This window comes from Globicephala melas, chromosome 15, assembly GCF_963455315.2.
Source record: "Globicephala melas chromosome 15, mGloMel1.2, whole genome shotgun sequence".
Taxonomy (NCBI): Eukaryota; Metazoa; Chordata; class Mammalia; order Artiodactyla; family Delphinidae; genus Globicephala; species Globicephala melas.
The window spans coordinates 34,070,699-34,083,575 of NC_083328.1; the positions used below are offsets into that span (position 1 = coordinate 34,070,699).

At 43.7% G+C, this 12,877-nt stretch overlaps 2 protein-coding genes across 12 annotated transcripts in view; one reads left to right on the forward strand and one right to left on the reverse strand.

The window, feature by feature from the left end:
- UBN1 (ubinuclein 1) overlaps positions 1–8,877 on the reverse strand; it is a 48,460-nt gene extending 39,583 nt beyond the window's left edge. For 7 of the 8 annotated variants that reach the window (XM_060284889.1, XM_060284888.1, XM_060284887.1 and 4 more), the window contains exons 1-3: positions 8,201–8,877; positions 3,657–3,944; positions 40–126 (exon numbers count right to left, since the gene is read on the reverse strand). In XM_060284889.1, coding sequence (XP_060140872.1) covers positions 40–126; positions 3,657–3,905 — 336 coding nt within the window. In that variant the 5' untranslated portion in view covers positions 3,906–3,944; positions 8,201–8,877. The remainder of the gene's footprint in view (positions 1–39; positions 127–3,656; positions 3,945–8,200) is intronic. The other variant, XM_070043638.1, reaches the window with a different exon arrangement.
- A 140-nt stretch (positions 8,878–9,017) lies between these two features.
- Positions 9,018–12,877, forward strand: part of GLYR1 (glyoxylate reductase 1 homolog) — a 36,472-nt gene continuing 32,612 nt past the window's right edge. For all 4 annotated transcript variants that reach the window (XM_030883872.2, XM_030883873.3, XM_030883874.3 and 1 more), the window contains exons 1-3: positions 9,018–9,119; positions 10,159–10,195; positions 11,355–11,434. In XM_030883872.2, coding sequence (XP_030739732.1) covers positions 9,082–9,119; positions 10,159–10,195; positions 11,355–11,434 — 155 coding nt within the window. In that variant the 5' untranslated portion in view covers positions 9,018–9,081. The remainder of the gene's footprint in view (positions 9,120–10,158; positions 10,196–11,354; positions 11,435–12,877) is intronic.

Consider the following 12,877-nt stretch of genomic DNA (forward strand, 5'->3'; position numbering starts at 1 on the left):
CCAACAAGGTTGTTTTGTTGTCCAATAGAGAAATCTTACATATTTTTCTTCAAATTTCCGGGCAAGGGCCTCCACTTTATGCCTTTCCTTTTCTTCATCATTGAAAGGATCCGAGAGATCTTTCTTCTGTAAAGAGACCATTCCACAAAAATAGGAGTCACAAAAAAATTCCCACAATGCTATTCCTAGTGCCTGCACTGACTCAACACATATAAACTGCATAATAAAAACAACTGTTTTTCAGAAAAGACAAGGTAGAATACATGTTACCTTCCCATAAGTGTTTACCTTAGCTGTTTAAGAAAGTGAAATTTCCATTCACGAGATTCAAGAGAACCTGACTAAATGCCTACAATCGCCCATTGCACGCAGCACTAGGTCCTGTAGGGCTCCAAATATGGCAAAGGGACTTTAGTCAGGGGATGCTCAACCCATGTAGAACTGTGTTCCAATATAACTGATTTCCTTTGTAATCCTAAAAATTATTTTATGCATTTAAAAACATTATTCTAAGAAGCGGTCCATAGGCTTCACCAGACTTCCAAAGAAGTCAATGGCTCAAAAAGGTTAAGAACCCACTGAGCATAGGACAAGCTCTTGACAGCTATTCAGTCTTATTGGTTAGAAGAGTGGTATGAACTTGCACTTCTCTCAGAGCTACGAAGAGTCAAACCCAAGTTCATGGCATTACCTTTCCTTGGAAGCTTATCTTGAAGGATCAATAATCTCCCTTCCCTCCCAATCTTAATACTCCCTCCAGATACTTTCATGCGGTTTTCCAAAGTTTATTTATATTCCATAAACTTACTCTTACATTTTTCTTGAGAAAATTTTTCAGAGTTGGACCTTAAGCTTCCATGGTAAGGATCTTAATTTTAATAAAAAACTCCTGTCCCAAATACACTTAAGACTTTGGAGTCCAAAAGCACTAAAGATCAGATGCTTGTTTGAAAACAAAATTCTCCCATCTCACCCTCCCATCTCTGCCTACTGAAACTCCACTTACCCATAAAGGATCAGTTAAACGATTTAGGACACACACGTACAATGGGACATTACAGAACATGTACGTATCATAAATGGGTGGTCTTTAAAACCGCTTGTCTGTATCTTCTAATTTTTCTACACTGATCATATGTAACCTAAGTGGTTCAAATAATTTTTAAGAAAACCTACCCACCTGGAGCAGTGCTGGATTTAATGCATACTCCTTAATGCCCTGCAAACAGCAGTCATCCACTATTTCCTGAATGCATGAAGGTCCAGCTCTGTCTCAACACAGCATCTGGAATGTAAGCTCCTCTCTGTCTAAGCCCTCCGGGGCCTGTATTTGTACCAGACTTAAACCATTACCACATTGTGACTTCTGCTACCTGTGCTGGTGTAATTCTCCTAAAACATCTACAAGAGCGCAAAGTTCCTGTGAGGCTGGGACAGCAACTTTCCCACATTTACATAGTCCTCAGCATCCAGCACAGTGCCTTCACATTCTAAGATATACATGCTAAGTGAGTTGATACATGAATGTGTCAGATTACATTGTGCTTTAAACACTGCAGAGTAGACACTGTAATTCAGGAGTTCTGAATCTGAAGGCCAGGAGTGAATCCCCTGAAATTGGATCCAAAGTTCTCTGTGTAAGCCCCATGCATTTTTCTGCAATTGAGGAGGGCATCTGAACCCCCAAAAAGGTGAAATCAGAGCACTGGAGTTCTAATTTCAGTTGACCTACTAATTTGGTTTGAGCCCGTAAATAAATACCTTAACCAATCCCTGCTACTTTTTATTCCTCTCAAGAAAGAAAATCCTGTTCCTACTTTGGAAAAGAGTTCATGAATGGATTTGAAATTACTTTTTCTCATCCTGACCACTGGCCCTCATACAACAGGCTGACCCCTGGCACACACTGAATTGGCTTCCATTCAGCCAATCAGATCTTTACCAAGGAAACACATTTTTATCTGAGTAAAGAAAAGTGGATAATCCTAACCAAAGGCACTCGCCCCAAACAGCACAACCATGGATTAGACTGCTGGAGCACTGGCTCTGAGGCAATCTGCTAGAAATCATGCACCTGCATGATCTCATCCACACACACCACACCACCCCCACCCCGCAGACACACTGTGAGCCAGGTACTACCCTAATCCCCATTTCACTGAGAGCCACTCTAGAGATCCAAATGCTGCAAATGCAGGACCCTACTCACCTTTCCCTCAGAGGCCAGCCTAGCACACAGGTATACAGTAGGTGCTTATAAATAAATGCTCTTGACCTAGCTCCTACTCAAACTGTATGATTCCATTTATATGAAATACAAAAACATGCAAAACTGATCTCAGCTGTTAGAAATGAGAACAGTTGTTACCCTTGAGGGCTGAGGCAGTATTTTGGGAGGGCAGAAGGAGGGTTTCTAGTGTCCTGGAAAATGTTACATTTTGTAATCCAGGTGCAGATTACATGGGTGTTTGTGAAAATCCATCAAACTGTATGTTTATCATATATGCACTTTTCTCATGTACATAATTCAGTTAAAAAGTTTATAAAAAATTTTTACAATGTTAACGAATTGCCAAAGTATCAGTAATAACTGAAGCTGGGTAATGGGTACATGGGGGTTATTATACAATAGTATAATATAATATAATATGCTCTCTACACTGTACATGTTTGAAACATTCCATACTAAAAAAGTAAAACAAGTCTGCCAAGAAAATAAACAGATCGTTTAAAAAACATTTAAGAAATCAAACTGGGACTTCCCTGGTGGCGCAGTGGTTGGGAATCCGTCTGCCAATGCAGGGAACACAGGCTCAAGTCCTGGTCCAGGAAGATCCCACATGCTGCGGAGCAACTAAGCCCGTGCGCCACAACTACTGAGCCTGAACTCTAGAGCCCGAGAGCCTCAGCTACTGAAGTCCGCATGCCTAGAGCCCGTGCTCCGCAACAAGAGAAGCCACCGCAATGAGAAGCCCGCGCACCGCAACGAAGAGTAGCCCCCACTCGCTGCAACTAGCAAAAGCCCGTGCGCAGCAACAAAGCCCCAGCTCAGCCAAAAATAAATAAATAAATAAACTAATTAATTAATTATTTAAAAATCAAACTGATTCTCAAAAGCCCTAAAGGCTGCCCAATTCCAGTGGGGAGTGGGGGATAAGAAATCCCAACAAAAACAAAACCCACAAAAATAGGTTTCTATCCATCCAGGTAAAGAAACTATTCAGAATATTACTTTTCAAAAGAGATAAGCAGGCTGTGTCTTTTGCTTGCCCTAATATTAGGCACAGTGAGATTCCCTTGGAAAAGAGAAATGTCTAGCATGAAATTCCAGCACTGGAAAAGCCAGGGACTGGTCACACTTACATGTAACATTTATAGACTTGGTATGAAAAAATCTGGTTATTTATTCATATTAGTTAGCCATAATTCAAATTAGCCTTGGATGTGCCATACATTTTCTCTAGCATAAATCAGGAGAATGGTTCTAGAAAGAATTCTATCCGTTCCTACCAGAGGAAAAACCAGCAGACCTTGTGCTTGCTTTGTGGGGGAGCCCAAAGCCTCTCTAGTGCTGCTTCCACCCTCTGGAAGCCCCATCCACACACGCTGCCCAGAGCATTAGATTTGCAGAGTGAGCTGGGGTCACTGGGGTATACCTTGTCTGCAGGCTGAGGTCCTTTCACCTTCCCTCGTAAGTTCTTCACCAGCTCTGGGTAGAAGAACTCTGGGCAGCGCTTGTGATCTGGCTCAAAGAGGGTAAGTGTGATCCGAACAGCTGCTGCAGCGGGCTCAGAGTCCTGATGCTGTTCTGCTCCCCCAACCTCCTCTTTCCGGGATTTCTTCAAAAATGCAGGATTCAAAGAACCTGGGAGAGAGGTGAACTGGACCCTGTGGGGCTCCGACATGGCTACCAACAAGTCTTAACAGGTGTCACTGCATGGCTTCTGTTAACATTGAAAAGAAGAGCCAGGTCAAACCGAGATGATAAAAATGGTGATTTTTCTTGTTCAGTTATACAGATTTAAGTTTAAAAAAAAAATTTCACTGTCAAGAAGAATGACTGTTAAATTTATCTTAACTACCATTTGCTGCTTTTTTCTTCTTAAATACTATTTATTTTAAACATAAAAAATTTCATATAGATATGAAAAGCACCCCAAATCCTATCATTCAGAGATAATCAGTTTAGCATACTTCCTTCCAGTCTTTTTTTTCTATGCATATTCACTAGATTCTTGACACTAGAGAACCCATGCTGATAGAGCCTTAAAGAATCCTCAGAATTGCAAAGAATCCTAGACAAAACTGGTTTTCATTTAATTTATCCAATACATTTTTTTTTTACTTCTGGCTGAGAATAACCTCTGTCTTAAAACCTCTTTATTTTCATCACCAGCAGTTTACTTTCATGTAGGGCCATTCTTCACAATGACAGTTTTTATCAGTTCAGAGAAGTGCTGCGTACCCCAGGATAAGTAAGACCACTGTCTCAGAAGTAGTGTGGCTAGGCTCACTTCTGAACACCAGCCTCTCACCACCCAAACTTGGGCCTCAGCAAAGTGACAAATTATCACAGGCCAAAGACCTTCAAAGTTGCTTGGAAATGATCAAAGTATATTGTGAACTACAGAATTCCAAGGATTTACAGAATATAAACATGTAAATCACACTATATATTGTGTGTGTGCTTTATGTGTAATTTTGTGTCCTACCTTTTAAAACCCACATTCTACCACACCAATAAATAAGAATATTCATTGTAGCCTTGTTTGTATATGAAAAATGACAGAAGCAACCTGAGTATCCAGCATTAAGGGAATGGTTGAAAAAATCGCAGCTTTTTTATTGATTTGTAAGGGCTTTTGACTTGTTATAGATATATAAATAATAAATACGTAATGCCTGTCATAGCTCTCATACTTTCTCCTGCTTTGCTATTTACTGTTTAACTTTGCATAGAGTGAGGTATGTTGAAAGAAATTTTAGCTTTTTATGCAGTTAAAACTAGGCTCTTTTCCCTTATGGCTTCTTCCATTTCTTTTATGCCTATAATGTCCTCCTCCAACCAAATGATACTTGTAGAAGAATTTACCCATTCTTGTTTTATAGATGTATTTTTCACATTGAACTCTTTAATCCAAGTTGAATTTACTATAAGGTGAGAGGTGAGGCCCTAACCTGGTTTCTCCCCAGCATCAATCACCAAATAATTCCTCTTTTCCCTGCTGATTTGGCATATATCATATGTCTTTAATATCTTAAGGTCTATTTCTGAAATGCATCCTGTTATATCCATCTAGTATCTAGATTCCTGAACCAGTACAGCACTGATTTGAAAAATTCGATGGTATATTTCAACAACTTAAAGATTCATTTTTATTATTCTTTTAAAAGTAATACTTGGCTATTCTAGCCTATTAATTATTTCAGATCAATTTAAAAATCACTTTGATAAGTTTCCCCAAAAAGCTCACTGCATTTTGAATGTAAATGAATCATAAATGTGAATTAGTTCAGGAAGATTTATATATATCTTACATATCCATATACATCATGTGTATCTGTATACATGCAATATTCACTTCTTCTATCATGACCATAAAATTGTGATCTATAAGACCAGGTAAGGGAGTAAAATATCTAAAAATGAAGAGTTAAAATAATTTGAAATAGAAAACAAAGCAACTGGCAGCAAAACAGGTTGGTGATGCAAAAGACCATCATGCACTAAGATGTCAAAAGAAATTCCCCTAAAAGAAACTTTCAAGGCCCCCACAACAGTCGTGATTCTCTGAATTGTGGAAATAAATCCCAGCTGAAAGGGATTTCATAAAGGTCCCCCCACTCATAAAAGCAGGCAAAGTGAAGGTGAATGTGAAGGCATAAAGGTCCCCTACTCATAAATGCCGGCAAACTCTCACTGTAAGAAGAGAATCTGCATGTTAACTGATGGGATGCAGAAAGGTCATCTTAGAAGTGGGAACTAGGTCCCTGCCCTTGACTAGGCAGTAATTTAAAAATGTAACCTTATCTCATCCCAAATTTTAGATAGTGTAACTTCAATCAACCCAGACGGTAAAAATTCATCTCTTGGTTGTGTAAGTGACTTTGCAGGCCTGCGAAAATACAGAAATAAGACTAGAAAATAAAGTAAATCAAACCTACAGCATATTAACACTTAGATTTTCATTTAAGTTTTACAGTCATCGTGATAATCGCTGTTGCTTGTTACTAAGTCATTTCAAACATTTAAGAGAATCAGACATTTTAATGAATGATGTTAGACTTACAATTTTAATTTGAAATGCTTAAGGTAATATAACTAAATTTGAAAGTGTGCTTTTAAAAGATCTGACTTACATTTACACGTTTATTAGACTAAATTTGAAAGTGTGCTTTTAAAAGACCTGACTTACATTTACACGTTTATTAGACTTAAAAGAGTTAAGTCCTTGGAAAGATTTAACTTCTAGATTTACAAGTTCACTGTTTTAGAATTTTGAAGTATTTGAGAGAACAAGCATATAAAGCTTTAAATGCTGTGTAAAACATTTAAGGGAATTTAATTTCGTAAAAAAGAGCTCATTGTTTACGGGAATTTAATCTATTAACTGTTGCCTTAATTGAAACTTTGTCAAAAATCAAACATTTATTTTTATGTAAACATTAGATTTACAAATAAAAGATTTGTCGACAAAGCTTAAAAGGCTTTTAAAAAGCTAAGCATTTAAATACTCGATTTTAATGAGTTGACCATTAATTCTAAATATTTATTTATTTATTGTTGGCTGCGTTGGGTCTTCGTTGCTGTGTGCAGGCTTTCCCTAGTTGCAGCAAGTGGGGGCTACTCTTCATTGCGGTGCACGGGCTTCTCATTACGGTGGCCTCTCTTTGTTGCAGAGCACAGGACTAGGCGTGCAGGCTTCAGTAATTGCGGTGTACAGGCTTCAGTAGTTGTGGCTCACAGGCTCTAGAGTGCAGGCTCAGTAGTTGTGGCACACGGGCTTAGTTGCTCCGCGGCATGTGGGATCTTCCTGGACCAGGGCTCGAACCCATGTGCCCTGCATTGGCAGGCAGATTCTTAACCGCTGCACCACCAGGGAAGTCCCCATTAATTCTAAATAAAAGTACAGTATTCTACAAACAAAAGCATCCCTCTTAAAAACCTTCAACTGATGTTATCCAAGAAATACTAGCCTCCTTTTCCATCTCAGATTATTCCCAGGAATAGTACTTTTTGTTGTTGTTACATATCCTCTTAATCATATATTCAAAATGATTATTGGTGAAATGTAGAAAAACTGAATTTTATGCAGATTTTGTAATTAGTCTGTTCAAGGAACTCTTATTTATTTTAATGGTTTTCCCTTAACTTTGTTTTTAAAAACAGGCTGTCCCATCATCCACAAAAATGAGAATTTTGTCTTCTCCTTTCTGAAAAATTATGTTTTATTTTTGTTTCATGTCTTGTTGCATTGGCTAGAACTGCCAGGATATCAGACAATATATTCTTTACCATGTTCCTGACTCTTAACGGAAATGTCTCTAGATCCAGTGTGAAGTTGATTTAAGATTCATGTATTTTATGAGGTCATTCAAGTATCCTTCCTCAAAATTTAATAATTTTTAAACTAAGAGAGTGTGTTGAATTTTATTAAGGTATATCCTGGAAACTTAAATACGCTTTAAATGATCAACTCGTCTTTAAAAAAACACAAAATAGTTAACAGTAAATGACAGTTCCTGAAAACAGCTGACGGTACTTCAGGGAAACCGAACTCCAAAGAGAAACCAGACTGCGGACAAGCCAGTTCGCTAAAAACCCGCTTACAACCAGTCTCCGTATAACAAAACGCCCATAGGAAACGGCGTGTGGACCTGCCACCTTTTCAAGCAGGCGGTGACTCAAGAAAAGTCCGGTTCTAAGTTAAGTCAACACCTGACTTAACTGTTTGGGTTCTGGAACTGGGATTGGGACCTTTAAATTTTTTTTATTTTCTCCCTAGGATGTTGACGTTCAGGCAGACGCTGTGTTGAACTGCTGTTCACAGTTCCCCATTCAATGGTTTAGTTTTAACGTACTGAAACTACGCCTAGCATCTGCCTTCCTGCTGTCACAACTGCCTGCTCCCAACTTCCCTAAAAGTGTCAAACTACAACAAGGCTTACGTGAGAGCCCGGTCCCGACAAACACACGCACCTTTGTCACCGGCGCAACGTAGGCTACACCCCCACGGGCCGCACTCGTCCCCCCGCGGCCGTCCTCATGCCGGCCCGGGAGCCCGGTCTGCGGCGCCGCTAGCGGCCGGCCCCCTAGCCATGCCTCCCGGCGGGCGGCCGCCCTGCGCCGCGGCCCATGGTCAGGTCCCCGCGCGCCCGGGGGGAGCTTCGCCGGCCGTGCCGCTGCGCCGACCCAAGAGGAAGCGAAGAGACGGCGGCTCCACGCCGGCCAGGCAACTCGGAACCTCGGGGCGGGCAGCACTTCGCCCCTGGAGAACTTGCGGCGCGGACGCAGGCTGGGAGCGACTCCCCCGACGCCGGCCTTTAGAAAGCGCGCTCCGCCGCCCGGGGGCGACCACGCAGAGCCCGCCAGGTGCGGGGCCCCGGACGCGGGCGGAGGCTGTCTTCCAGGCCGCGTTGAAGTCCGTCAGGGCAGCTGCCGGCGCGGCAACACGGCCCGCCCGGGGGCCGGCGAGGGAGTAACGGCCGTAACGGAAGCGCCGAGGGGGAGAGGGCTGGAGGCCAGGGCCCGGGGGCGGGGCGCCCGCAGGGCCGGCTCCCTATCTCGTTTGGCCGGCCGCACCGTCGCCGCCGCCTCAGACCGCGGCGCTTCGTTGTCACAAGCCGGAGGGAGGGGGAAGGAGCCGGGAGTCTCCGGGATCCGGCGCGCGGAGACCGCTGCTCCCGCGTCACGTGCTGCTAGACCGACCAATAAGCCCCTACGGGCGCGGTAACGTCAAGGCAGCGGCGTGGCCGGTTACGGCCGGCCCCCGTCATGTGACCGGACTCACTCCAATGGGCGGCACCGGGGCGACCTGATGTTCCCGACGGCCCGTGCGTCGGCGGTGGTTGGGTGGTAAGATGGCGGCTGTGAGTCTGCGGCTCGGCGATTTGGTGTGGTGAGTCCGGGCTGCCAGGGCCAAGCGAGGTTCGCGGGGAGCTGCTTCCCTAGGCGTGAGGTGCACGGCCCGCCTCGAGGCTGCTTTTCTATGCGCTCCAGGTCGTGGAGAGAGGGCGAGACAGATGCCGGCGCTGGGAACGAAGCCGGGCGGAAGGGGCAGCCTGGCCCCGGGGGACTGAGCCTGAGGGTGGCCGCAGCGGGCCCGGCTCTGAGCCCCAAGGCTGCCGGGGTAGGGCTGCGTTCCGGACCCGGACGCTGGCGGCGGGGAATGCCCGGCGCCGCGCGGCTCCGGGGGACGCCCGGTCCTCGCCTCGGGGTCTGGCTGGGGCTCCCGGGAAAGGAGGAAAGCCGGAGAGCCCGCGGGGCCATCTCGTCTGGGCAAGCCCGTCGAAACCTGCGTTGCGATGAAACTGACCTGTGCCGGCGGCTCAGCCGGGGGTGTCGAAACCGGCCTGCTGGCGCTGCCCTGTGAAGAAATGGAAGGGGGACTTTTCCTTTACAACCGAAGGGTTCGCAGTGACCAGTACCTTCTTGGGTGCCTCTCGTGGTCTGCTTCTGTGTCCCAGACAACCGCCCGAACCGAGACTGACTGTCGCCGCCTCCCTCGAGCTGCGTAGCTCGTTTCTCGACCCAGAGGAAGGGTTTCCATAAGCATTTGTCAAAGCCGGGCTGGTGAATTAAACCAGACTTTGTAAGGGGAAGTCTGTGTTTACAGAGCGAACTGCCCCCCACCCCCGTCACGTCACGGAGAGGCTCTAGACAAACGACTCTTGGTGGTTTTGTGTTTTTGTGTTTCTTCTCACCAGCAGAATGCCCATACCTATGCACATAAGTCTACAATTTTGCATTGCACTTCTGAGGGACTTGGGCCTCTTGGGCCCAGCTGTGGAAGTCACGTTAAGAACTCCGGGTTGCCATCTTTTCTTCTGGCACTTGAGGGTGGAAGTGGAGATTTAGGGAAATAAATTGCATGTTGAGTGAGTTGAAGATGGACTGGCTTTTCCAGGGCAAATGCTGACTCTCTTTGTTTTCTCTAGGGGGAAACTTGGCCGGTATCCTCCTTGGCCGGGAAAGGTGAGTGTCTTGCTACTAAGACGTCTAAAGTTGGGTTTGAGGAAGGGGAGAATGTAAGATGTATTCCCCCTCAGTTTCTAGCATTGAGTTAAACTGGGCTTATTTAAATAACACTCGGAATTTTTTTCTCTTTAGTATCAGTTTATTTAGAAACGGCAGTATAATATAAACCAGATCCTTTAATCTGTAGTAAGTTATTATTTTTTGAATCAGAGGTGGTTTGTGATAAAGTCTTTTAATCCTGAAAATCCATTCTAACTTGAATTTAGCTTTGCAGTTAAATCTAACAAAAGGAGAAGCAAATAAATTTTCCAGGAAGAAAAATCTAAATGTAGGTTAGTGAAAAGTCAAAGTATTTTTGTCCCAACTAAGTTTAAATCTTTTTTCCATTTTACCATATGTGCTACTCCAGTGCATCTTTGCAGAAGTTGGCATTCCACATTTTGCATGAGGCGATCCCTCATAGCTTTCCAAATGTTCTGTTTTTATATTCTTGCTAGGAGCCCAGGAAATGTCTTTAGACTGTCTCTTTGCAATATGGCATTTTCAGTGCCTCAGTTGTTCTTCATTGTCGCTGTTACCTGTCTCAACTCTTCCTGCACAGAAGTATTTTTAAGAATATTCTCTATATTTCTTCAGTGATGACAGGCTCACATTGCAGGGGGTAATGACGTTGGCCTTAGTTTTAACTGCTTTTAAAACAGGGCCGGGCTTCCCTGGTGGCGCAGTGGTTGAGAGTCCGCCTGCCGATGCAGGGGACACGGGTTCGTGCCCCGATCCGGGAAGATCCCACATGCCACAGAGCGGCTGGGCCCGTGAGCCATGGCCGCTGAGCCTGTGCGTCCGGAGCCTGTGCTCCGCAATGGGAGAGGCCACAACAGTGAGAGGCCTGCGTACCCCACACACACACCAAAAAAACAGGGTCATTTTAGTGAAAGGTATATTGTATCTGCTGAACACTGTAGATCATAGTAGATGTAGGGAACTCCTGGCATATTTGCACATTTCCACATATCTCAGTAGAAAAGTGACAGATTTGGACAGAAACTAGGCCCTGTGTTTGGTTTTGTTTTTTAAGATGTACTTCTTTTGTTTTATTTTTTTTCTTACCAACTTATACCTGTGGAAAAAAGCCTTTTTCTTCCCTTTCATCCCCTAGATTGTTAACCCACCCAAGGACTTAAAGAAACCGCGTGGGAAGAAATGCTTCTTTGTAAAGTTTTTTGGAACAGAAGATCAGTGAGTAGTGCTCACCAACAGTTTCACTTTGCCTACGTTTGGGAGTTGCCCTGGGTTGAAGCTGCTTTGTGAATACTCTATGGATCCTAGTTCAGTCTCATTGTAGTCTGTAAGAATGGCATATCATTCTGGCTTCATACCTAAGTAAAAGGTGCTATTCTTATCTCCCAGAAATTGTCCTGGGCAGCTGTCCTGGGACCAGTGACAATGTCAGTCAGGTGGGAAGTGGGGTGCCACCTTCCAAATATGATAACCTCGTTGAGATCAGTTCTCACGTCTCTTTACCCAACCCCACAGGCAGTTCCTTTTATCAGGGCCATGTTTGGTTCTCTTTTAATGGCTGTTTATCATCGTAGCTCAGGCATGAGGTATGCAGTGAAAGCTAAAATTTCATTCATCTTAAAGTAATTGCTTAGTCTTGTTCTTGTAAAACTAGATGATTTGATCTAGTGTTCTAACGGTAAAGCCTTTTTTTTTAATCTTCATTGGAGTATAATTGCTTCACAATACGTGTTAGTTTCTGTTGTACACCAAAGTGAATCAGCCATATGCATACATATGTCCCAGTATCCCCTCCCTCTTGAGCCTCCCTCTCATCCTCCCTATCACACCCCCCTAGGTCATGGGAAAGCACTGAGCCCATCTCCCTGTGCTATGCTGCTGGTTCCCACCAGCCAACTGTTTTACATTCAATAGTGTATATATGTCGATGCTACTCTCACTTTGCCCCAGCTTCCCCTTCCACCCCATGTCCTCAAGTCCATTCTCTATGTCTGCCTCTTTATTCCTGCCCTGCAACTAGGTTCATCAGTACCTTTTTTTTTTTTTTTTTGGTTCTATATATATGCGTTAGCATACGGTATTTGTTTTTCTTTTTCTGACTTACTTTACTCTGTATGACAGACTCTAGGTCCATCCACCTCACTACAAATAACTCAATTTCGTTTCTTTTTATGGCTGAGTAATATTCCATTGTATATATGTGACACATCTTCTTTATCCATTCATCTGTTGATGGACATTTAAGTTGGTTCCATGTCCTGGCTATTGTAAATAGTGCTGCAGTGAACGTTTGTGGTACATGTCTCTTTTTGAATTATGGCTTTCTCAGGGTATATGCCCAGTAGTGGGATTGCTGGGTCATACGGTAGTGCTATTTTTAGTTTTTTAAGGAACCTCCATACTGTTCTCCATAGTGGCTGTATCAGTTTACATTCCCACCAACAGTGCAGGAGGGTGCCCTTTTCACCACACCCTTTCCAGCATTTATTGTTTCTAGATTTTTTGATAACAGCCATTCTCACCAGCGTGAGGTGATAACTCATTGTAGTTTTGATTTGCATTTCTTTAATAATTAGTGATGTTGAGCATCTTTTCATGTGCCTCTTGGCCATCTGTATGTCTTCCTTGGTGAAATGTCTATTTAGGTCTTCTGCCCATTTT